General features: G+C 41.8%; 1 protein-coding gene across 9 annotated transcripts in view; it reads right to left on the bottom strand.

Annotated features, from left to right (window-relative positions):
- ARHGEF28 (Rho guanine nucleotide exchange factor 28) overlaps window positions 1-27,266 on the bottom strand; it is a 309,928-nt gene that overhangs the window by 130,321 nt on the left and 152,341 nt on the right. For 7 of the 9 annotated variants that reach the window (XM_022595023.2, XM_089908998.1, XM_089908999.1 and 4 more), the window contains 2 exons: window positions 17,379-17,431; window positions 16,750-16,810 (listed from right to left, as the gene is read on the bottom strand). The exons of 1 other annotated variant lie outside the window; for it this stretch is intronic. In XM_022595023.2, the coding sequence (XP_022450731.2) occupies window positions 16,750-16,810; window positions 17,379-17,431 (114 nt within the window). Of the gene's footprint in view, window positions 1-1,619; window positions 12,190-16,749; window positions 16,811-17,378; window positions 17,432-27,266 lie in introns of those variants that run through there. One more of the 9 variants, XM_022595053.3, reaches the window with a different exon arrangement.

The following is a 27,266-nucleotide window of genomic DNA, read 5'->3' as shown; positions in this document are numbered from 1 at the left end:
CCTCTCAGAAGTCATTTAAAAGTTTTTAAAAAATTATTTGGAAACAATTTCAAACTTCCAGAAAAGTTGAAAGAATAAGAATAGCACAACGGACACCAATACATCCTCTTTACCCAGATTTACCTATTGTTAACATTTTACTCCGTTTTCCATTTGAGTCTGAGCTTGCTTTCACATGCACACATTTGTGCGCCCTATAGATACTCCCCTCCCCCCGAAACAATTAATGGTAAGCTGCATTTATATCATGGCCCTTTACCCCCAAAGAAGAAGCAATTACATTTTAAAATAGAATATAAGGAAAATAGAATATTGTACAGATGTTTTAAGTCCCCAGTGATAGACTTTCAAGAATGGCAATGAACAGCGTGGGAGATTTGCTCAGGGTGAGGCTTTCTACTATTCCTAGAGAGTCAACCCACTGTATTCCTGGGATCAGCCTTGATCCCAGGCCAAGAGCAAACACACACGCACGCGTGCGCGCGCGCACACACACACACCCCTCCATTTTATTTTAGAAGGAAAAAGAAGCCTTGAAATGAAACAGGTACGGTGACAACCGCCAGCTTCCGTTTTTCTCCAGGTAAAGCACAGGGTGATACGGTTGGTCATTCTGTTCTCAAGAGAGAATTCTGCTCCCCCAGGACAAAGCTACAGAGGCGGCCCACTTTCAGAAACACCTCTTCTGCTTATAAGCTCACAAAAATGTTTCTGTTTGAACTAAAAACATAACCACATAAAGTCCCTCTACAACACAAGAAAGGGCTACTCACTACCTTTCTAGTTTTGATAAACCTCAGAAGGCAACAATTACCATCTGCTGGGGATGGTGCACCGGATACTCAGGCCACCTCCGCTGTTCCCTAACACCAACTTGTCCCTTGGTTTCCAAGACCTGCACCACAAGAGTGGGTTGCAGGTGAGGCGGAATAAGCAGCGTGAAGCCACTCCATTATTATCACGCTGCAAATAAATAGCTCTTCTGCCTTTGGCAGTAAAGCATTTTGCATACTTGGTAATTACCGTTAATAAACTTTTTAATATGTGATTGCATCCCCTGGAGAAATAGAGGCTTTCTTATTGAAATTACTTTCTTAAAATCCCTTCCTTAGAGCATCTACAAAATCAAGAAAGTAGAGTAGAAGAGAAAGAATTTTGTTAGGTATAAAAAATTTTTTTTAATTAGCACACACTTGAAAACTAAGACACAAATGCAGCGGACACCCGGTACTAAGAGCACGCATAGTTCTCTGCACACCCCACAAAGACCAGACACATTTAAATCAACAAGACACTTTATTGTCAAGGTAACACCAAGGTAACTGAGCAAATGAATCCGAAACATTTACCTTGTACTAAACTCCCCCCTTTTTTTTAAAGGAATAGCGCATGCACAGTACAGCACAAAGGAAGCTTTAAAGTGAAAGGAACACAAGAAGGATGAGTAGGTTTACCTTAGAAGTCTATCTATAAAATATTTATATTATAAGAGTTTTATAAAGACATGTATAAACATGCACTTATCAGAAAGAGTCTTGCAAAGCAACGAGGAAAAGAAAGGTAAGAATAGGAAGATGCCTGGCTTGGCTCCGGGGGTAGTAAAAGATCGTGTGATCTACCTTGTTTGGACGCCCTCCGTCGAATCTTCATTTTGGGGAAGGAAGGCCACGAGTAGTTAAAAGGTGAGTCCGAGTCAGAATCCATCTTTTTGTCTCGATGAAATCAACAGATTCAACAGCAGAGACTCAGGAAGAACTCGGACATCCCCAGCCAGGAGGCGAGTCTCCCGTGTGATGTAAAAGGAAGGAATGGGGCTGGGTGAAAGCTGCGAACACTGGGAGGGAGAGGCAATAAATGTTTTGCTTCCTTCAGGCGTTCAGGCATGTAGACCACGAAGGAGGCTATAAATATGCAAGCCAAACTGGGAAAGTAAAAGGAGGCGAGCACAGCAGCTCAGAGTGGTACTGGTACACCGCAGTCCAGTTATTCAAAAGGTCACTGGGAGCAAATGAATCATTAACTCTCTTCTCGTTGCTGGAAATGGAAATGAAGAAGAAAGGTAACTGCCAATTGAAAGAGAGCTGCCTGAGACTCAAGAAAACCCTCCCAATGCAGACGCCTGTTTTGGTCGGGAGCTAGAGGATCATTTCTCAGAAAAGCCACCCTGTGCAGTATGAGATAAAGGTTGAGGTTTATGCGTGTGGACAGCCAGAAAGCCCCAGTACACAGACAAATAAAGGCCGTCATACTCAGGGCAGGGGTTTTTCCAGAGCAATCTATTCTTTCATACCATTGGCAGCTTTTCAGATCTAAGAGCCAAAACAACTCTGATAATTCATTTAACGATCCAGTCTCCCCGTCCTTTTAATCCAAAAGGGGTTGGAAGCTTTAACTTTTAACCAGAATCGTACTTATTAAATTCATGTAAAGTCATCTACTTTACCGTTTAGCACAATTGGGGTGTTTTTTCTCAAATTGTCACCAAGTTTGGCCATCAGTCACAAGGAGCTGGGCGCCTTTGGGGCTCTGATCTAAACTCGCAGTCCATCTCAATGGAGCTAGCGACTAATTTACCACAAACCAACAGTTCTTGCACAGTCTCCCTGAACAACTCGTCGGTAATTAGCATTCAGTAGAAGCCCATTACTGCCTCCCCATAAATCGTTGACACTGCTCAAACTTACTTCTCTAAACCCCCACCGGCAGGCGCAGATACATGGGCCCCAAATAAGCTCCAGCACGGCAGCCAAGGTCTGCAGCAGAAAAAAAGTATATCCCAAGTCTCACACGGGAGTCTCTTTTAAGCATTTCTTTTCACAGAAGCATTGTATTTTGTTTTGAGGGCATCTGACGGCCAAATAAACTAAAGGAGAGTGGAAACAATGTGAGGATCCTTTCAACTCTGCAGACCTGGAACATGACAATATGTGTCTTAATTAACATTCATCTCTTTACTTCAATTATTTCAAAAATTGTTGGCACTCTCGTGCCATGCTGTGTGAGAAAACAGATGCATAACCTGCTCCCTGATAGCTAATCCTGTCTGATTGGGCTGGGGTTGGGTGAGGGGTACAGATAGATGCGAAGGAAATCAGAATTACATACGTCACCTCTGTGTTCATATGGGTTGCTATGTAAATACAGCATACAAGTAGATCAGCTATAAGCTATGTAATGACAAGCATCGCAACTAAATTAAAACAAAAAATATATTCTCTACTTTGTGACCTTTTATTTGAAGAATAAGTACATATTTTTCTTACTCAGCTGGAGCAACTGTAAGGAAAAATTACTCTCAACTCTACTATCAGATGAGAGGGTTTTAGTCCATACGCAACTTTCTATAAGAAAGTAGATAAAATCTTGTGAATGGGTTTCCATTCATTCTCAGTTTTAGGACTTAGAACACTGTAGGCAGCTGCTAAACGAATGAGTGATTTACACAGTTAAGTCCCAACCCGTAGACGAAGAGTCTTTATATGACAGCTGTAATATTTTTAGTAAACGTCTGCTAACTGAAGTGTGTATCTTGACCAAAAAAAAAATGCTATGCGAACTCTGGTAAAGTGTTTCAATATATATTTGCATTTTATTCATCATAACAGCGTCTACATTTGCAAACAGCAATACTGTTGGGTGGAGAAAACCCTTTGTTCTCTAAGGCTCCGTACAATACTTGGGGTGTGCACAGAATTCTTGCCTGCCTGAGAGATGTCCAGAGACCCTAGAAAGGGACCCTCCACAAGTGTAGACAAACACCATTTGGAAATGAAGGTACTGGGTCAGGAAATACTGTTGTCTTGCTCATTATCATGCAAAGTAAAGTTATAGAGCCACTAAAGTTTTAGAGCCACTAAACCTGGGATAAATCCCAGGTCAACAAACTACTGGAGTGGGCTGCTTCTCTCTTAAGCATCAGAGACAGGTCAGAAGACCTTCAGGACAATGCAGAGATATGAAAGAACTTTGTAAAATGCAGTTCTTGAGTTGAGATGCCAGGTAGGTGCACCTCAATCTAATTATCCCCAAAGCACAGTCCTTGTTGACCAATTCCATATCAACTGATTGTTGATATAGAAATTATTCTGGCAATAAAACTACTAGAATTACCCAACCAGTACACATGAGAAACCCAACAAGAGACTTTCCAATCTAACTTGCTTTATTATTTATCGACATGGTTTAAAGAATAAATTGAGTTTACTGACCAGCAGTGTGCATAGTTAACATAAAAAGTGGAGTATCAAATATTGTGTTGACAGTCTTTTTTTAGGCCAACTCGTTTTCTTACCAAAGAATTTCTCCTGAATATGGGTCATTTATCCTCCTTGTTTTCTACAGTAATTGAGTTTGTCCCAGCATTGGGTCAATGTGATTGCATTTAAATTAATTCAAGATGTTATTTACATCTCATTCATATTCAACGGCTTAATTTCTTTGCTTTCTCTGACGGGCTGATTGCAATTGCAGTTGGCAGAATTCAATGATATATCCCCAAGGCCACTTTCTCACCAGATATCATACAACCATGACAACATAAGAATGTAAATGATTTCATCAGCCTTACTGTGCCCGCTCTAATTAGAAAATCCTTTACTTAGAAAATAACCTCCATAAAGTCTCAATTACCCAGGACACATGCTGTCACCTACCTCTCAACAATGATAAAACTGAACCTCCCTAGAAGAGTATTTATATTTCAATTTAAATTACAGTATTTGTACAGTTTTCTTATCCTCCAATGGGATCCAAAATTCCTTGAGGACAAAAACTGTGTTTTACATTCATATTTTTAAGGAGCCTCAAGCTGAAAAGAAAAAGTACGGGATTTTGGAGACACATATAGATGGTCGCCGGCTTATGGTTCAACTTAGGATTTTTCGACTTTACCGATGGTGCAGAAGCAACACGCATTCAGTAGAAACTGGACTTGGAATTCTGAATTTTGATCTTTTCCCAGACTGGCGATATGCCCTATGACACTCTGTCATGAGGCCAAGCAGTGGCAGCGAGTACAGATCCCAGTCAGCCACACGATCATGAGGGTAAACACCCTATATGCTTACAGCCATTCTGTACCCATACAATCATTCTGTTTTTCAGTTTCATTACCGTATTCAATAAATTACGAGATCTTCAACACTTTATTATAAAATATGCTTTGTGTTAGATGATGATGCCCAATTGTAGGCTAATGGATGTGTTCTGAGCATTTAAAATATGCTAGGCTACGCCAGGACGCTCAGCAGGTTAGATTTATTAAATGCATTTTCCATTTATGATATTTTCAACTTATGATGGTTTTATTGGGGCATGACCCCATCATAAGTCAAGGAAGATCTATATATCTGGACTCTGTCACTTATTTACTTAGTGGTCCTAACCAAGTCACTCATACCTTCTGATGCTCAGTTGTTTCCTATAAAATGGGATATCTCTACTTCAAAGAGTTGTAAGGATCAAATGAGATTATAACAGTAAAGAACATGCGTTTTCACTAAGTTTTAGTTTAAATGTTAACTGTAAATAAGGTTTCCCTTTCATTATATTTCTCTCCTATATTATAGACACTGAAAGATTCTTATCTTTATCTCAAGAGTAATAGCTTGATTTTCAAAACAGAGACACGGCAAAATGAAAAGAAGTTCCAAGGAAATCATACTGAGACAGAAAGAGGAGGATTTGTTTTGCTTTTCTGCTCCATTGTTTGACCACCAGAGACTAGTTTTTAACACTGTTAAACACCATTCTTGGGGAAAAAAAAAATAAAAAAAATATATATACAGACAAAAGGCAGCAGGACCCATGATGCAAGGACAAGCCTATCCTGGATAATTTCAGCCTGAACAGTGACAATTTCATGTAGTTCAAGTTCTAGCATTAGGTGAAAGTCAGAAATGATCAAAGTCTTCCTCAAAAACCTATTAGAAGGCGCCATGTCATCCCTCTAAGTTCAACAGAAACAGCTCTTTGCTGGAGAACATTGTTACCTCGGTCGGGCACCAGAAGAAATGGTTGGCTTGGGCTTCCCTGGTGGCGCAGTGGTTGAGAGTCCGCCTGCCGACGCAGGGTACGTGGGTTCGTGCCCCGGTCCGGGAAGATCTCACATGCCGCGGAGCGGCTGGGCCCGTGAGCCATGGCCGCTGAGCCTGCGCGTCCGGAGCCTGTGCTCCGCAACGGGAGAGGCCACAACAGTGAGAGGCCCGCGTACCGCAAAAAAAAAAAAAAAAAAAAGAAATGGTTGTTTTTCACTGAGAGGCCATGTTGTACAGAGACAAAGGTCTTAAAAGCACAGCTCACATCCACGTGTAAGATGCACTCAGTGTGAGCCCCAGGGAGGGAAGCGCACATTCACGTCCAGCCTCATGCTCACTCAGGGCTGTTACACTCACTGAGTGTAGAACCACCTGAGGTTCAAATTATTGTTTTTCTCCCTATCTCCCTCCCTGTTGTATTTTTTTAATAGAGCCTATGAAGTTGAATTCACATAAAATAGGCATGAAGTAGGAGCATGGTACAATGGTGGTCATAAATCAGAAACCCAGGGTGCCACCATTCATAATACCACCTTACTTTAAAAATAATAATATTTTTTACTTCTTATCTACCTTAATTACCTTGATTTATTTAAAGAAAAGCTCCGCATGCCCCTCCGAAAGTTCTGATATGCCCCATTATGTCATCCTACTATCTAAGGGGGAAAAAAACCCAGACAACAACCTAGAAGTCCAACAAATGAAATTACCTGTATTATGATATACCCACATGTAATACAAAAAGAGAAAAAAATTCTCAAAAACACTTCAGGATAGGAAAATAATAGATTTTCTGACCAAAGTAACGTATTAAAGAATTATGTTGTCAAAGCCTCCACCAGCATTTAGGATTGCTACAGATACAGGTTCTACTTAGCTGATTCTCTTAAGGAAATAAAGATCCTTGATGGACCTCTTTTTGTCTTAAACACTGAAGTTCCTGGGCATAACCTGAAAGGAAAGAATTAGGACAAATTCACTAAGTTTTTCTGAATGATACATTATGAAGAATTTTGAATTTGTCCTGAAGAGGCAGCTGTGGATAGTAAATGTAAGGGTCCCTGGAGGTGGAAGAAGCAAGGTTATGGGCCATAAGTCTGGACAGAGAAAGGATGGAGGGGGAGGAAAGTATCTTGTTACAGCCTGAGGAGAAAAAAAATTCTTCATAGTAGGAAGAGCTGAGGCACCTAGGGAAGCAACATCAATGATTACATTTGAAGTTTTTTCTGATAATGTTCCAATTTTAATTTTTCCAAGCCTTCAGAAAAAGTTTCTTACATGATATGGACTTATTCACAAACTTTTTTTTAAATCAATTTTAACATCAAAGTTCAACCTATTGTTCTATAGACTTTTGCGGTCATTCACATGTAGATAAGTTAAAATAGCAAAGAATTTAAATCGTTTTAATATAAGTGTTATCAAGCCTACAGTTCTGAAGCTGAAATTCACACAAAATGTGATGGATAATCCTGTTTGTTTGGGTTTTTTTTAAAGGGTGGGCTCATCTTGTATATGCTACTGGAGTATTGCTGCTTCTAGGCCCTCTCAACTGACACAGCAATGAAATATGTGTGTCCTAACCTAGGTATGTACACGTACCTACAAATATTTCCATACGCAACCATGTGTATCTATTTTAACTAATCATGAGTACATAGTGATGTCCACATCTCTCATTCATTAGCACATGGATCATTCTGGCCTCCTCCCCTTGCTTCTCTGTAAACTCCCACTCCAATAGTGAAAAACCTGACACCTGCTCTCCATCATCCATTGACTTACTTATTTCCAGTATATATTAATAGTGGTATCAGAAATGTTAACCTGTACCCCTATGGGAAACAACTTTCTCACCTAGAAGACATGCTTATGTACAGTTTCTTTTGCTTTTATTCTACTCATTTCCAAAGTTACTGAGGTCTGCACCCTGCTCCCATCCTCTACAGTGAGGTTGTTTCCAAAGTTTTTAGTACAATTAGGTTGTTTTGCTACATTTTGCATTCCATCACAGGATCCTCCAACCTCTTAATTTTTTATTTGCACACATTGAAGTTTCCTCTCTGTGCCATAAAGTTCTATGGGCTTTGACAAATGCAGTGTCATGTATCTACCATTACAGTATCATAAAGAATATTCACCACCCTACCCCACAATGACAGGAATATGTAGAAAGGACACAGAAGCCAACTGAAAGAGTCCCTCATCACCAAAGCTAGAACACTCTGAATAAAGTAGTACTAGGTGACTACCCAAAGTGTAAAATAAATATCCATGAATTTATACTGACATAAATGACTGAATAAATAAGTGAGAGGGATAAAAATCTCCCATGGAGAAGAATTCCAAATAGTTTTAGACACTTTGCCCACAGGGAAGCATACAGATAACTCCTCATTCCTAAAGTGTGGGCTGCACATCATGACTTCCTTCCAAAGAACACGATATGGGAAGAGGAGTGGGGAAGAGTAACTTTACAGTGGAGAAACCTGACAAACGCTAGCTCTACCAGGTAATCAAGGTCATCATCAACACTGACAAGTCATGCCGATATTATATGCTATTGATATAATGTGATGGAAATGGCACTTAACCTCTGTGGTCTTCCTCCCCAAACCCATAACCTCAGTTTAATGATAGAGAAACCACCCCAAAATTACCAATGAAGGGACATTCTATGGAATACATGACCAGTATTCCTCAAAAATGTCAAGATCATCAAAAATAAGTCTGAGAAACTCTCACAGCCAAGGGGAGCCTAAGGAAACACAGCTGAATGTAATATGGTATCCTGGGACAGAAGAAGGAAACTAGATAAAAACTAAGGAAATCTAAATAAAGGATGGACTTTAGTCAATAATAATGTATCAAAGCTGGTTCATTAATTTTAACAAATATACCATAATAATATATGATGTTAATAATAAGGGAAACTAGGGGAGTCTAGGGGGCTGGGTGTATGGGAACTCTCTGTACCATCTTTGCAACTTTTCTGTAAATCTAAAACTGTTCTACAAAATAAAGTGTAAAAATGTGTTAAAGGATGGGGACAAAATGCACAGGCTCTATGTTGTGGAATTCATGCTCAAAGAAAGTGTGCATTGCTTATTCAGATACATAGAATTCAAGTCATGCATAAAACTCTATTTCCCTTTGCTTAAGTTCTGAAGTGAAGTTCCCATGTAGCTCTGAGGGAACTAATTAGACATTGAAAGATTATATGCTAAAAATAATTGTAATTTCTCAGAAACAAATAGTGTCACTTTGGGGTTAATATGTTCCTAAGAGTTAACCCTAATGAGGAGCCCCCATTGAACACTTGGGGGGTAGGTAAGTCTACTTCAGTTAGATCAGCAGAAACCTAATGGTAGATAAATCTCAAGAATCTGGATGAAGCCCAGCTCGCTTACTCAAAGTTTGCTTCAAAATTCTAGACACCTTTAACTTCACTCTTTATTCTGTTTTTTGTTTGTTATTTTAAATGTTATGAAGAAACAAAAGACTATTTACCCCGGGCTCTCGTATTCGGCATATGATTGCATCACTTCCTTCCTATGCTTTACACGTATTCTTCAGAAGAATCTCATATTGAATAAGAAGAATAAGTTCTGTTGGATTTCTTGCCCATGACTGAAGTAAGAGGCCATGTTTCATAAAAATGTCTTCCAAATTAGGCACTCTAAAAGTTATAGCAAATTGTCCCAATAAATTGATAGAGCTCGTACTGCCTGGCAATGAAAGCTAACCAGAATCTTAATTGCCCTAAAGTCCCTTCCAACGGATTAACCACTGGGTACTCAGCAAGCCTAAACTCACATAAACACACTGACACTGCAATCAAGCCCGAAACCTAAGGATTCCCCTGTGCGGGCAATTCTTTCATTAACCGTCTGCACACACAGGTATTCCGAAGTGTTTCAACAAAAGAAAAGGGGACAAAATCCTTAAGTGGAAATTTAACTTTCCACAAAAAGCATTTACAAATACTATTTCCAGGATGTATTTCATATTTTTCACTTGTTTCATGTTTTATAAGGTAGTTGTAGTTTCCTTAAGATTTTATACTTGTTTGAAATTTATAATGATTTGATTTAATCAAAACAGAATCTTTAGGGACAGAAGCTATGGAATTATTCACTAAGCTGGTTTATTTGGAGTTGAGGATCCTGTTTTGGAGAATGAAAAATTTAGAGTTCAGAGAAAGAGCTGCCATTTTTTCCCCCTCCTAGATTACATTTCAGAAATTAAGTTGGTTTGTGACATGAAAGAAAAAGGTGATTTAGAATACACTATAGCTAGGTTGGTACTACTGTCAAACATCAGGCCTCCTTGTAACGCCCTATGACATTGGTGTAAACAACCATCCACTCCCTTCATCCCGAACTGTGCACCTCTTAAGTCCAATAAATGAATGTGACAGCAAACTACAATCACTTGATTCCTTCTTAATGTTTAAAAATAATCTTTAAAGGTTTAATCATCTCATTTAGGTTCAAGTATTTAGGAAACTTTCAATGAATTTTTTTGTTTTTTACCTTTCCCACGGATCTACCATGATGTTGATGGTGATCATCATTAAAAGTCTGCAAACCTAATACAAATGGGCCTCCATTAATTGCTTTTGTAACCAACTGAGATAAAAGTAGAACCACAATTCTCCAATTCCCAAAACACTGAAAACCCAGTAAGTCAGAGTGATTTCAGCAGAGCAGGGCTCCCTTAAGGAGCTATGTCATGGTTCTCAACCTTGGCTGTACCTGAGAATCACCTGGGAAGCTTTTACAACTCCTGCAACACAGGCTGCACTTCAGGCCAATTAGGTCAGACTTCTGTGGGGGTGGGACCAGGGCTTCAGGATTGTTTGTTAAAGCTCCAAGGTAATTCCAACGGGCAGACAGAGTTAAGATAACAGAGTACTTAGATTAATTAGCGACTCCTAATCTTAGCTCACTTTTATTTTGTTTTTAAACACGTATTTGTGATCAAAAACTAGGCAGAACATTAGATCTATCATTAGACCAGACAGCTTCCTAGCCTTGGGACTTGTTTAAAAAAAAAAAAAAAAAACATAAAAAATTATAAGAAAAGACGATAACATGAAGACATTACACCTACAATAAGACTTTAGTTCCTTCACATTTCCTTGTCTGTGGTATTATATTAACCTGAAAACCCCTAAGTTCTTTTTTAACTTACGGGATAAAAGTCTGTCAGTAAATATTCCAACTGTCTAATTTAAAGAAAAATGCTTTATTCGCATTCCACAAGGAGAACTTTATCCAGAGAATGAAACCACAAATAGAAAAGGCGGAACACTCGCCATAAGAGAACCAAGTTCAGCTTATACCACTCAGCAGAATTCCAGTAAGTTGACAATTTCTTCTACCAAAACCAATTTTTAAAACCTCAACAACTGCAATAAGAAATTTTCACCGAAGTGAAGGAAAGGAATAAAATCTGAATCAGAACTTTTACAAATAACTGTGCATTCCGAGTGATCTTCTTGGGATATTTCTCCAGCCCCAGCCCCTGTATTTCAAAACTGAAACACTGGTGAGCTTTGGTTTGTGGTGGAAAGATGACCCCAAAAACAGAAGAGAAAAGAAGAAAATCTACCCAAAACTTTTATAGCCCGGGGCATAAAGAGAGACCTGCCAGAAATTAGGCTTGAAAACTAACTTTTCAGAAGGCTAAGAGCTCTGCTAAGGTTACTCCCTCTCCCTTTTTTTCCTTTTTTCTTTTCTTTCATGTTTCATGCAACAGTTCCGAGATCTCAACATAGATACACATGAGTTACTAAATAATCACAGCCAAAAGAGGGCCAGCTTCCAGTGACATGGGTCCTAGATCTTAAGATTCCACATTTTGGACCTTGTTTCTGCAACTAAAGTTTCAAGATGTTTCCAAGCAACTTAAAATTGCTGTTTTATAACGTTTTATAGCTTAGTAGCATCAATTCCATTTCCAAACTTTAAGTTAGTATAAGAAGAAAAGACTAACCTAATTAGTCCTACTGATTGGTGGTTTGCCAGACTAGCACAGTTGACTGCACCGTCTCCACCCAGCTCACCACCTAAATCCATGGGCCTGGACTCTCCCAGACACACCCACAAAAGCAGATCTTGGATAAAGAGTTCCTGCTGCCCCTAACATTCTGTTCTGAGGGACTGTTCTTTGGATCTCCCAATCATTCCCTTCCAGTTTCCCTTTGGTGATGTTTTCCTAAGCTTCCTATGCGGGGTCTCTGTTTCTCTCTGTCTTGTCTGTGTCAGCTGGGTTGAGCACCCTGAAACACCTCACTTCCTACTGTTTGTTTCTGTTTCTGCTTCCTTCTCTTCCCGACTCGCCTGGATGAGTTTTTCTGGTATCAAATCAGGTTTCCTTTCACATCCAGCTTTGGTTCATCTGTCTCCCTAGTGCCCACCTTCCCAGTCTCAACACCCACTAAGAGGTTTTCTCATATTACATATAAGTAATGAAGAGTAACAGCAAGGAAGTGACCCAGGGCATTAACCAATAACTGGGATTCGAGCCTCAGCATGTACTGACAGTTGGGCCACTCTGTAAAATCAACAGTACATATTATAAAAAGAAGGGTTTTGTTTTGTTTTCCTGGTCGATAAACACTTGTGGAAAGAATCTATGACATTTTCCCTTCTTCATACAAAAGTAATCATAGAAAAATGTACAGCATCATTTTAAGCTACCTTCTAAAATGAAGCTTACTTATGGCATATAATGTTACATGAATAAAGCAGGACATAGAATTCTATTGTTTACATGATCACAACTATGATCACATAAACACACCAAAATTTAATAGTAGCTGCTTTGGGGGGGGGGTGGCAGAACGATAGGGCTGTTTTTCTATTCTAAAATTTCTAATTTTTCTACTGTGAGCATTTATTACTTCTGTAATTACAAAAGACAAAATTAATGTATTTTTTCTAAGCGTAACAATATGACGCTTAGAACCTCTCGCACTTGCATCAAGCTCTCTCTCCGCCAGCCAAAGAGCAGATACGGCACCACTTCCGGCCCAGCACTTCACGGTACCGAGACTTCACAGGCAGGAGGAGGATGCCAGCCAATTCCACCACCACTGCCCCTAGGGTCTCTACCTCCCTACCACCTTCTCCCACGGGGAAAGTTAAACATGCTCTGAGCTCTTGTCGTAACGTGTCAGTTTTACCAGTCCTTCATTTTTCCATCCAAATGGTCATACAATACACAGCTTGAGCCAGTAAAGTTCAAGTTATCTTCAATCCAGTGCAGGCAGTGGCTGATAAATTACCGCAGGAAAGTCAGTTTCAATATGAGTGTCACTAAATCTGGGCTGGCCCGTACAACCTCACTCACACTTGAGTATCACTTGCTGAGGGAGCAGGAGTGTCACCCTCCAGGGGCTTCTGTAACCCACCTGAGACACTGGCACTCTTGTTTCACAGTCCTCAGGCACAAACTTAACTTTGAACTGGAAATCTGAGTTTCTAATCAGGCACATGGCTTTATTTTTTCAGATTCAACCTTTCAAAAGAAGAGTGTGCAAGACAACAACTAACCAAGCTGTTTCCGGCTTTGCCAATCCAGTGTTGGCTTATGCATCTTTGTTTGCAGCTGGTATTCCAACGGGGCAGCCAAAGCTCACGCTCTCCGCTGTATTTCCCAGAGGTTGTCCACGTTTCCCGCTAGATGTCCGCATCACTTCTCCCTGGTACAACATTCACAGCTGCCCACTGTTGCGCTTCTATTCCTTAATCATATTTAGCCCCATATCCTTGAGCCAAATGGACCCTTCCTTCCTTTTAATTTCCATATTGACCCATTTCATTTACCTTCTCTTCTACCCTTTCCTCCAAATGCTTTGCCCTCTCCCCGCACCCTACCTGCAGAATGTGAAGGCACTGCACGCTGAGGAGTCTCACTCTTCACTGTGGCAGCGACAGAATTGGACCCCAGCGCTCAACTCATACTCTCCCCTTTGAGCAAAAGGCCAAGCCCTCACAGTTATCCACAGAGAGCGGGGCCCTCACTTCTGGACTCACCATAAATGTAACCTTACTATCACTACTCACTACTGTGGTGGTTCGGGGGCACCAGCTTGGATGAGGTTACCAGCTGTTACCCACTGGAGACTTTATTCTTCCGATCAGTAGTCATTTTCAGTGTATAAACTAATGGTGAGCTGGTTCCTGATGCTCATGGGCCAACGACAGCAATACAAAGGGAGCTTACTCTGGTGCTTCCCTGTCCAGTGCAAAAAATAAAGTTCAAAGGCAGTTCCTCAGTCACACTGGTCACACGTCACGTGCTATATAGACATATGTGGCTACCTGGCTATATCTGAATAGCGCGGATACAGAACATGCCCGTCATCACAGAAAGTTCCACTGGAACGGCGCTAATGTCGTTTATGAGATCGCACTAAACTCACGTCACACCATTTTGAATAATATAAATCAGCAAAGCCATATACCTCAATGCCACGTTTATCAGCACTTCCTTAGAGACCAAGCAGAATATAAGCACATATAAGGTAGAACGGTTTAGAAGCGGCCACGGGGAAAAGCCATTTCCGGTTCCAGACACCAGCGTACCACCTGATTCTATTATGTTCTTTGCATAAAATCAGGTGGCCTTTTCTAATCCACCAAGTTTAAATGAACAACAAAGCCAATGTTCGCACAAGGGATAACCATTCATAGACCTTCTCATAAATCACCGGATTAATGTCATACACGCTCATCTCTCTCAAATTCTTTATCACATCCCTCCTCAGGCACGACATTATTGACAAAACACCCCGATTAGGTCAGGCTACTGCAATTTCCATAACAAAAGATTAGGTCAGGCTACATAACAATTTCCATAACAAAAGAAGGCTGCGTGCCTTCTTACCCCCGCAAGGATACCGGTTTGAGAACGGAGTGAATTTTTGCAGCCTAACATGAAAATAATCCTGCTATCTAATACTTTTAACAGCCAGCACTCCTCCCCCACCAGCAACCTGTCTCGGTAAACATTCTTCAAAGCGAACATTCCTGGGAGCATGATGCAATCTGGAGATGAGACATCCTGCATGCGTGAGCAGCAGTCGAGCTCTGGGCTTCAACAGCCCGCGACACTCATCCACGTGGGCACGTTTGCTTTCATTTCTCCTTCCTCTTCCCCTCTTCTGGAAGTAAATGATTCCTCTTACCTTCTATAGCAGAAATGTTAAAGGTGTGCACAAAGCCCGGTATGATCTAGTTTCTATTCCAGTTTCAGTAGTACCTCGCACAAGGAGAGCCAGAAAGCACCTCTGGCTTGTGGCCAAACTACAAGCAGCACAGCCAACGGATGCTGAGGGTGCTTCCTCCTCACCCTGCTTTATTCTTGTAACTGCTTTGTTGCATGCCTGCACTCCCCAGGAGCCCCCTGCACCGCCAGGCTCCGCAGGCCACCCACCTTCGCTACTAAGTTCACCCAGGGAGCTGTCTTGCTTTTCCCTGATTTCACATCAGCCCAAGCACTTGGTCACTGCCATAGCCACCACCACACCCCTGCCACTCCCAAGACTGCTCTGCCCAGGCACCTTCCAGGTGTGTGAGCTGCTTCATCTTCACTGAGCCTGAAGAAACCAACTGGGCAATCTCTGGATTATCTGCTCCCCACTTATCAGCCCCAGACCATCCAAGTGCCCGGACGAGGCATCTGCTGATAGCCCAGCCTGTGCATGTCCTCAAACCCCCAAGAGCTTCATCCGGCTCTAACTCAAAGGTTAAGTCTGGAGCCCTGATTAGCCCTGAGGAATTAGAAAATGCCCGAGGAGGAGATTTGGGGAGGTGCCCCTTGGGGAGTGGTGAATTACAATGCTTGTGAGCAGACAAGAATTCCCAGGGCCAAGGGGAGAAATACTTTCCCCTTGCCAAGGGAGCTCCTGGTTCCTTTGAAGGGACACCCACATCAGATCCATGCCCCAGGATAAGCATCTGGTCTTTTCCTGAGGCCAGGGGATAAGATCACACAGGCTCAGCTCCAAGGGCCCCCCCTACCGGGTATCAAAATAGGATAGTGGTAGGGCTTCCCTGGTGGCGCAGTGGTTGAGAGTCCGCCTGCTGATGCAGGGGACACGGGTTCGTGCCCCGGTCCGGGAAGATCCCACATGCCGCGGAGCGGCTGGGCCCGTGAGCCACGACCGCTGAGCCTGCGCGTCCGGAGCCTTTGCTCCACAACGGGAGAGGCCACAACAGTGAGGCCCACGTACCACAAAAAAAAAAAAAAAAATAGGATAGCGGTAAACTTGGGGATTCTGAGGCCAGGCAGGATGAAGTTATGAGTCTCAACTGCCCCATTTACCCTCTACCAGTGGGCTCAGTCGCCATCACCTGAAACGGAAGCTGGTAGTGCCAACCTCATAGGAATAACAAGGTAACATATGACAAGCCCCGAGCCAACATCTGACTCAGAGTAAAACGGTCTAGAAAAGCTTGGATTGCTTTCTTTGTTTTGATTTGTTTTGTTTTTTAGAGTGTAAATGGAGATTGAATGCCTGAAGTCATAGTATTATAACTGATGCTGCAAAAAAAATTTACCTGGGTGGGTTTCAAGAAATAGACAAGGCTCCCAGGAAGGAAGATTTTATTTCTAAGTAGATTTTCTTCTTGTCGCCTGCATACCTGGGTCTGTGATACCCCCATATGCATGCTGGGGGGAGCAATATTTTGGAACATACCCAAATATAGACTGTCCTGGTCTTCATGTTCATTCAGTTGAACCACTGGGCTTTTCACACGCTGGAAAAGATAAAGTCAGGTGGCTTTTTTACAAGTTACTTACTTGATAACAGTAATGTTTATTTTTGCAAATGAAAAAACAACCTAAGAAAACATCAGTAAAGACATGTTACATGTGTCACCACACATAAACAGAAAACTCGTCTTGTACGTAATATTAAGAGCTAGAAATAAGGGAAGAATCTGTCCCAAGCTGATGCATGCCTAAAAGCTATCCATAGGTTATTTTATGTTCAGAGAATATCTCCCAAGTTCATTCTTGCAATGGCATTGTTGGCAAACATCTGTAGATATCATCTTCTCGTACAAATTTTTGGAAAAGGTATACAGTCATCTTGCATATACAACTACGACCCAGAAAGACAGCTAGGTTTGCTCATTAAGAGTAGAGATCTAAAATTCGATAAAGGAAGCAATTTCAAGTTATTCTGAATGTGCCCTGGGACGTATCCCTGAGGGGTTTTTTTTGCTTTGGGTTTTTTATCCTATGTTTATTACTGCTAGGTCTTCACTTCTACTTCAGCTCTGGAGAGAAGCACAAAGATGAAAATGGGCAGGGAATCATTACCTTTACATTCTCCTCTCCAGGCGATGATCTGCTCGACACCGAATTCGTAATCTCTGCAAAAGGAATCATTCTTATCAGGATCTGCTGATAGGAATTTCCATTAAAAAAAAAAAAAAGGAAGAAGAATAAAAAGGAAAATAAAAAAAGAAACTAGATGACAAATGCAAATGAGTTGCTCAGAGCCGTCTGTGTGGAACTAGGTTTTAGATTAGGCTTCTTAAAAATCAACTCTCCGAAGAGCAGAGTATCTGATAACCTGACAGCCCACGCTCTGGTATTATTTGTGTGGACCAAGATGTAAACAAGTCCAGGAGCTCTCACAGGAAATCCTGAGGAAGACAATGATTGTTAAATAAACAAATGCCCCTGATTCAGAAGGAAGGCTGTGCACTGACCGAAGCCTCTTCAAAACAGCACAGATTCTAAGGACGTGACTCGTACCCACCTGAGGAAATCCCACGTCTCCTTCCTCAAGTGCCACCGATTTCATGTTTCAAAAGAGCCTAATTCATTCTAGATGAGCTTTGGTTTTCCCTTGCCCATTGTTTAATGTCAAGAACATCAGCACAGCCCTTGGGCTGGGACCTCAGACAGTGCCAGCCCCATGCACACCGGGGGCCTTCGCTCTGAATAGAGGCTTTCCTGGAAGCATCAGTGGTCATGATGTTCTGGGATGAACAGAAGGCCCACTTAAGGTGTGCTTTTCTCTGTGTCTTGATTGATTGGTTTTCTTCCCAAATACTCAGTTGCCCGTAAACAAGAGCCACCGTTATTGAAATAACCACCAAAAGTAGGTTTGGGCCTAAGGAAAACAGAAGTGTTGGGCGCTCCTAACAAGGGCAGCTGGATGGAAATCTTCACCCTGAATTTGTATTAATATACAACACTGTGGGCCCAGGCCCTCTTCTCGACCCCTCAGCTTCCCTGCCCCCCAGGCCCTGCTGGATGCCAGTTCTGGGGAGCCCCTTAGTTTCCTCACCAGGTCCATTAACTAGGCATTCCCTCCTACACTTTGCCACTCCTGTTAATTTCAGTCACGTGAGGCCTCAAACCTCCAAGTGGATTTATTCAAGCCCTTCTTACTGCCTGGCAACAATGCCAGTTTCCATCCATGTTTCTGCTTAGAAAAAGTATAAGGTTTTCGTTTAGGTGGCTTTCCATGATGAATCTTAACAAGGTAAGGATGGAGCAGAGAAGTCAACAGACACAAAGTCATGATGTATTTTTTTTTAATCTGCATAACAATAACTTTGAATTTGCTTTATATCACGCAAGTTAGTAAGATATCTGCCCTCCACAACAGTATATTGCTCTTGAATTCATAATGCACATTAGCTTCTATGATGAAAAATGAAAGGGTGATAGCCTCAATTTCATGTGGTCGTGTCAACTGACCTCTACAGGGAGTAAGGACAAGGCTGTAGCTGACACCCAGCCTGGGCAGCCTGTGCTCCTCAGCAACCCCACCTACCTTTACATGCACACCCCACATAAGGCCTCCAGGTGGCAGCAGAGTACCATCTGCAGAACAAGAGGGCTCGCGATAGGAATGTCAAAATGAGACACCTTCACCCTTCAAAAGCCTGCTGTTTAAGCACCGAAGTCCAAAACACTATATTAAGAGAAAGTTTTCGTTCTACTGCACAGATGCAGAAAACTGATGTGAAGCACCTACTATAGTGTTTACCATATGGGAGCACAGCAGGTCTTCTGTTTTAAAATACATATACCCAAATCCTAAAAATTGGGTGAAGGAGGGTAACTAGAACTAAAGTTTCAACAGACACATCTGCATAGACAGCAAGAGAGTCACACACATTTTTACTGCCCATCACTGGATATGCCTTTAGAGACATTTCAGACCATATGCTTTTAAATGATAACAATTCTGCATTTCTAAAGAATTCTGTACCTACAACACTGATGCAGAAGAATAATACACATTTTATTCAAGGCTGCTGATGAAGGCTCTATCGTCAGGTAATCCACCTGTAACAACAAAGGATGTGTTCACCCAGTAATATGTTCAGAGTCCACTCCAGTGGTATGTTCAGATTCCAGCTCCCTACCCCTCTCAAAAGGCTAGTCTTCATACACTGCCAGCCTACATTTTCCTTACAGTCTAATGCAATTTTGTTCAATATTCAAACAAATACTACAAACTATGTTAAAATAGACGTCTTTATAAAACGTATAATCATTTCTAAAACAACTTTCAAGGTTATAAAATTATCTCAAAATCATTAAAAATATCTGTGGGACTTCCCTGGCAGCGCAGTGGTTAAGAATCTGCCTGCCAATGTAGGGGACACAGGTTCGAGCCCTGGTCCGGGAAGATCCCACATGCCGCGGAGCAACTAAGCCCGTGCGCCACAACTATTGAGCCTGAGCTCTAGAGTCCACGAGCCACAACTACTGAGCCCATGAGCCACAACTACTGAAGCCCGTGCGCCTAGAGCCCGTGCTCCGCAACAAGAGAAGCCATCAGAGTGAGAAGCCTGTGCACCGCAACGAAGAGTAGCCCCCGCTCACCGCAACTGGAGAAAGCCTGCGCACAGCAACGAAGACCCAATGCAGCCAAAAAAATTTTAAAAATAAACTTAAAAAAAATTTGTGACAGGATAATCATGTATCTTTAATTAATCTAGGATGATACAGAAGTATATCTTAGAGCTTTTAAAGAATTTGGCACTCCTTCCACCAGAGTTTAATTAAATTGCTCCAGGAGAGTTTCTGCTAAATGACGAGGATCCTTTTACACTCACCCACTGCCCCACCAACTGCACAGTGCAATCAAACCACTCATTGCTATAGCAACCTTCAGCAGATAATGATATCAGTAACCCCAAGCTATTCTGTTTTAAAGGCCTATTAATCTCCCTTTCAAGGCCTACCCAGAAGTAAGGATCTCCACCTCCTAAATCAGATTTGCCAAACATCATAAACATGTTTTTTATTGCCATACTATAATGGATCAAGAAATAATCTCTAATATTCATGTTCACCAGGGACACTGCACTAGCAAACAGCATAAGATCAATACCAGTGTCTTGTTAGGAAACAGATTAGCCTAATAGAGCTCAACTCTGGGCACAAGTCATACCGTCTCCTTTTGAGAAATGGGACCATGGAGGCTGGACTTAAGCAAAGAGAAAGCTTACATGGAAAATACAGGGTGCTCAGTATTCTCCTGCAGCTACAATTTGCTGTGTCATCTGACTCCTCCCCCAGGAAGGAGGCAAAAAGGATCTCGATCAGAGCCAGCCAGACAACTACTGCTGCTTCACCCCGACCCTCAGGTTCAGCTCTCCACGATCAAGTCCCCAACTGGGTTAGACATGCAGGGCAGCATCAAAAGCACAAAGGAAAACACGGGTCACGCTCTCAGCTTCCTCTGTCTGCCCCATAAATGCCCAAAGGGACTCATAGGGGTAGTTCACAGTCTTTGAATGAATCCTCTTCTCCCAATAGACTATTAGCTCTGGGAAGGCTGGGTCCAAATCAATTTAAGCCCAACACCTGTATCTCCAGGGCCAAGCAGGGTGCCTAGCATATTACAGACGCTGAATAAATGTTTCTCTCCTCCATGTAGATCTGATGGCCCAAAACAACTGATGAGATGCAATAGATCATTAGGGACAAGAAAGGGAAAGTTGTTTACTTTATTAAATTACTAATTCAAATACTCCAATACCGGAGCTATTTCATCACAGCTTCTGAACTGCCGGCTGGATGAGACAGATGAATGTTTTTCCCCTGGCTCCCTCCCACCCCTCCAGCTCTGCAAGCCCAAAAGTCACCCTTTCCTCTCTAGTTACGCATTGGAGTTTCACTAAGAACTTCACTTCACGAGTCACCTTAATATTTTACCCTAGTGTGCGTGTCTGATTCACAACTGCTAGAGAACTAAAATGGCAAAGGGAAAAAATTTGAAAAACCATCTACCGCTCTCAATTCACAGGCTATTATAACACTCTGATCTTTTGTTTCAGTATCTCAATTAATTCCTTTTTTTTTTTTTCTAAAGGTGGGAGTACTAATCCCACCTTTACTAATGCCAACTGATAGCTGTTGGCATTCCCAGTATAAATATGGACGGGGAGAAACAATGAGGCACGTATCAATAGAAATATCAACATGAGCCCTGTTAGTCCATGAGTCCCAACGTTCCATATAATTTAACAAGCTCAACCGGGCCCCCAGTGATCCGGGCCTCCAGGATCTGCAGTCAGGGAGAGGATGCCAAGGTGAGAGAAGACCTCAAGCAACTCAAAACGTGCTCTTTTACAATATAATTTTTACATTTCTACTCTGAATTCTTTCAGAAAAAAATTAAGACATCTTTTTTGAAATACGTAGTTTTTTTTTTAATTCAAATAATTCGTGACACTTTCTTGAGTCACGAAAGTAATTAAGAAAACTTGAAAGGGACTGAGGAGAAAAATCCATGAATCCACCATTAATGGTTTAGTATATTCCCTTCACACATATACACATATATATTTGTATTTGTATATTTGTATTTGTATATATATGTATGTATATACATATATGCATGTATATACATGTATATATATGTATGTATGTATACATATATATAACAGCTTTGAGGTATAATTCAATACCATACTATTCATCTATTTAAAGTGTACAATTCAATGATTTTTAATATACTCAGAGCTGTGCAATCATCACCACAACCAGTTTTAGAACATTTTCATCACCCCAACAAGAAAGCCCATACCCATTAGTACTCGCTACCCATTTCTCCCCGACCACCACCGCTCCCACCCCAGCCCTAAGCAACCACTAATCTACTTTCTGTCTTAATGGATCCCATTTTGGATACTTCACATAAATGGAATTATACAATATGTGGTCTTTTGTAACTGGCTTCTTTCACAAGGCATGTTGTCAAGGTCCATTTGTGTTATAATGTGTCCGTATCTCATTCCTTTTTACTGCCAAATACTACTCCATTGTATGGATAGATCACATTTTGTATATCCATTCCTCAGCTGATGGACTTTTTGGATTGTTTCCATTTGGGGCAGTTATGAATAATGCTGCTTTGAGCATTTGTGTGTAAGTTTAAGGAGATCTATGTTTTTATTTCTCTTGAGTATATATCTAGGAGTGTCATCACTAGGTCATATGGTAACTCTATGTTTAATATGCTTTTATAATATAGATTTTTTACATCTAGAGTGTGCACTCTCTCCCACCCTCCCCACCCCCCACCCCCATAAGATCTCAAACAGTCAAAAATTAAGTCATGGAGTAAAATAAAAGATATCACCCTCAGCCCCAAAATTTGGTGGCAACTAGCAACTAAGCAGAAGCTCTAAATCATTATACTTCAAACTGAGGTCAGGACAGAATTTTCCTAATTTACTCAACTGCTTGAATAAAATGAGGCAAAGTCATCTTTCAACAATATAAACAAGATTCAATTTTCTCTTTGGAATACTTTTATGTCCCTAAGATTTCACACTTAGAGTCTATTTCAATTCAGGGGGAAAAAATCCTTAAATATACCTTCAACTTATAAGCTTATTTCAAGTATTAGACTCCTCAGTTGATATGCTTAGTAAATGCTTGTCCTTCCTCCTAACCTGCTAATCGGACCCAGCTGGAACAAAGTATCCATAGCAGATGGGAGCAGAATCCGTTGTATCTAGGTGAATTCTGAGGAATCTGAGATTCTTTCCAGCTCAAACTAGGATTCTTTAATTCTGTGATGAACTGGGGGAGGCAAGGTGGAGAGTTTTTCTTTATAGGAAAATACTAATATTATTATAACAATATACAAAATGAGCATCATATCAGCTTGAGATCTTATTTTGGCCTTTTAAGGATGAAACTCATTCTCTTCTGTAGGCAGGAGGAGAACATGGACTGGCAAAGTCAGTCTCTAAAAGAAACAGAGAGAAGACTGAGCCTCTCTGTCAAATGAAAGAAGCACAGGTGACTTCCTGGGGCTAGGAAGTACATTCTACGGGTATGGAGTGTAACTGTCTTGCAAATGTCCAGGTACCTAGCTTCTAGGCAGCAACACTGACCAAGCCCTTGGATGGATATTCCACAGTGAGGCTAAGATAAGAGCTGTGTATCCAGCTGAGTAATCACCCCTGCAGAACAGCCTCCTTAATTGCTGTCCTAAATCCCCAACACCTCAGGTACCAGCCACCCTGGTTAAAGGACCTGCATCTTGATAAGACATTGGAATCATATTCAACAGTTCTAAAAAGACATTGGGCCACAGTATTCAAAATGAAAAATCTTGGAAAGGAAATTCTGCATGGATAAAAGACTTCTTGGTTTTCCCAATAATATCTCACAGGAGATATTCAAATAAGGAGAATCCATCATATGATATCACTCATGTGGAATCTAAAAAAAGGGTACAAATGAACTTATCTACAAAAGAGAGATAGAGTTACAGATGTAGAAAACAAACTTACGGCTACCAGAGGGAAAGGGGAGAGGGATAAACTGGGAGATTGGGATGGACATATACACTCTACTATATATAAAACGGATAACTAAATAAGAACCTACTGAATGGCACAGGGAACTCTACTCAATACTCTGTAATGGCATATATGGGAAAAGAATCTAAAAAAGAGTGGAGATATATAGATATATAAAACTGATTCACTTTGCTGTACACCTGAAACTAACACAACATTGTAAATCAACTAGATACCAATAAAAATGTTTAAAAAACGGAGAATCCACCACACAACTCCCTCTTCCCATTTCACGCACGTAGAGCACACAGAGAAGAGCTGTACCCCCGTCTAAGGAATGTTCAAGCAGAAAATCTGCTCACCTGGTCACCGCGAGGTGAAGAGCTGTGTCCTGATATCCCAGCACACACATGATCACCACTAAGTCCGCTCTAGCCACGTGCTATAACTTGCACTCATCACAAGATAGCGTTGGCTAAGCGTCCACAGTCAGATACTGATCAAGGTGCCCCACCTGTATTTTCTCATTTAAACCTTATTTTGAAGGAAGTATGAAACGACACTCCCACTCCACCATTTTCCACAAAAGGAAACACAGCTGAGTAACTTGCATCCTGTTCAGAAGCCAGTTCGTGGCAGAGCTGAGGTTTTCAGCAGAGTCTGCTTGTTGCCGATGTGTCATCAAGACCTGTCCCTGCATGTGGGTCACAGTCTCCCATCGTAAGGACTTTATGAGACAGGTCGGTCACATGGAGGAGAGCTCGTTTCAAGGCAACGATTCCAATTTTGCACTTTTCCATCACACAAAAGCTGAAGAGAACTCTAGAGCAGCAGTCCGAAGACTAAATAGGAAAACAGTCTGTTAGAGAAGGGTGGTGGGTATCTACAGTGTGGTGGGCAACAATTTACCCACCTGAGTTCGGACTGCCTGGGCAAGCTGTGTCACCTCACACAAGTTATGTGACCTCTCTCTGCTACCACCTCCTTGTGCACAAAATGGGGAGAATTGATTCCTGACTCCCAGAAATGTCCCTCTCTCCACGGCCACTGGGACGTGTGCTCCCTGAGTGTGCAAACTTGGCTCGGTTCCCAGCTGCGTCCCCAGCGCCTCGAGCGGTGTTCGTCGCTCCACAAAGGCGTGAGTGAAATTCAATGGACGTGAACCCCACGAGATGAGGGCTTTTTTCTCTTTGCCTTTTTGGTCACTGCTTCATCAGAAAAGACTTACTGAATGGGTAAGTCAATGGGCCCGGAGGGCTCACGTCCGCCTGCCTAGAGCGGGCCTTGCGTTTGGACCCATGGCCTCTCGCACAGGACGGGGAGGAGGAAGCCCTGCTGAGCCCACTGGGAGCTGCTGCCTCAGCCCTGAAGGAGATGACTTTGCCCTCTCCCTTTGTGACCGGCACTCGTGTTCCAATCCCTACTCCTTATGTCCTCGCTAAATGAGAAAGTGGAAGGTAAGTAATGGGGAGAAGTGAACACAGTAAAGGACTAGTCACATAAAAGTCGAGACAGCAAATTACACAGGGTTTTTTTAAAACTCCAAAATAATGAAAGAAAATGGATTCATACAGTGAGTGATCAACAGTATTGCAATGGTTGCTTGTCTTATGGCCCCATAGACTCTAGGCAGGCAGCAGCCTCCTGAAAAACATCAAAAAGTACAGTGGGGGGCCCTGGTCCGGGGGTATCCCACATGCCGCGGAGCGGCTGGGCCCGTGAGCCATGGCCGCTGAGCCTGCGCGTCCGGAGCCTGTGCTCCGCAACGGGCAAGGCCACAACAGTGAGAGGCCCGCGTACCAAAAAAAGAAAAAAAAAGAAAAAGTACAGTGGGCTGTGTGGCGAGGCATGGGTGATCTCAGTACTCAAGATGACCATGAGTAGTTTTAAAAGTGTCTCCCTAGCTCCCTCCCAGTGTGAGCATTACGTACTAATAGATGGAGAGAACCCACATGATCGTGAAAAAGGAGGGCGTAAGCTTAAAAGAAAGGGCAGGATCAGGGGAGATGAGGAACAGCAACATTTCCAAAGCACCTTCCACAGACCACTTTCATGAGACGCTGAGAGCTAAGAAAAAGGGATTCTCCCATGATCAAGTTAGAGAACTGTGAGGTTAAACAAGAAACACAGGTTTCTTGACTTCAAGCCTTAACTAGAACCTACAAAACATTAAACGTATTCTCAGTTTCCAAAAGGGGGGTTTCATATATAGCATTTTCTACTTATTTGGACAAAGAATACTTATTTCTCAGAGCATCTTCCAACGTTGGTGCTCGGTACAATGCTCTTTAGGAACTCCTAGAGTAGGAGATCAAATAACGACAAAGGCGGCAAGGGACAAAACGGAGTCAGTTGGTGGATCAATACATACTCATAGTTAGCTTATTCATCTGAACGCAGTGAAAATGAGGTGACCTTTTGGCCATATAATTCATTTGGAATAACATCCCATCATTCTGGGAGGACAATTACAATCATGAAATTATGGAAACATAATTGGTTCAGAGACAATAATAAAACCATTTATCACACCACCAGAGACAAGGTAAATTTCCAAGCTAAAGGTATTGTAATCTTTTAATCAATGGCAGCTACAGATACACACTTAAAAGTTCCCTTTCTACCCACTGCCCCAGGAGGCAGAACATTATCTATTAAGAATCTTCTGTGAGATCTCAAAGGGAAAGTTTGCTTTGGGGGTTAAAGGGGAAAAAAAACAACCAACCAAGCTCTTACACTCAAAATGTTTTGTTTTTCCAGTTGAGTCACCTGCAGGCTTATGAATGAACAAAAGCTAATTGAATGTTTTCACTTTAGGTGAATACTGCCCTCTGCTGGAATGTGCACACAGCTTCTAACATGTCCTCCAAACGTATACAGATAAAAGCAAGGTCTACAAGGTCTGTAAAATATACACGTTAATTACTTGGCGTTAGAGAACTTGAGTTTCTGTCCAAATTCTTTTGCTTATTGGTTGAGTGACTTCAGTCCAGCTGGCAGCCAGGTGTATTAACTTGCCTGCCCCCCTGGGCCCATCAAACTCAACTTGTCTAAAACTGAGTAGGTATTTTGTCATGATCCTGCGTCCTGTAAGGCCTGTCCCACCAGGAATGGAAGAATCACCCTTCTCCCTTGCCACTGACACCCACCTGACATCCTACGCCTTCAGGACAGTATCCATCGGTCTCTCTGTCTCCAATCTCATTATACTGCTATGGTGCAGACTGTCTTCTGTATTTCTCTCAGCAGCCCCTGGCCCCTCCAACCTATTCTTCACACTCTCACAGAGTGACCTTTCTAAATAACAACCTGATCTAATTTGCTTAAAACAGTTCCCAGAGCTGTCAAGGTGGAGTTCCAGTTCCTTGCCTTGTGTACAAGCCCTGCTGATCTGCCTCTCTTTCAGGCCTATGTT

This window comes from Delphinapterus leucas, chromosome 3 (assembly GCF_059928025.1).
Source record: "Delphinapterus leucas isolate spDelLeu-1000000601 "Yukka" chromosome 3, BTC_Dleu_Yukka2, whole genome shotgun sequence".
Lineage (NCBI taxonomy): Eukaryota > Metazoa > Chordata > Mammalia > Artiodactyla > Monodontidae > Delphinapterus > Delphinapterus leucas.
This window is presented reverse-complemented; position numbering and strand designations above follow the sequence as displayed.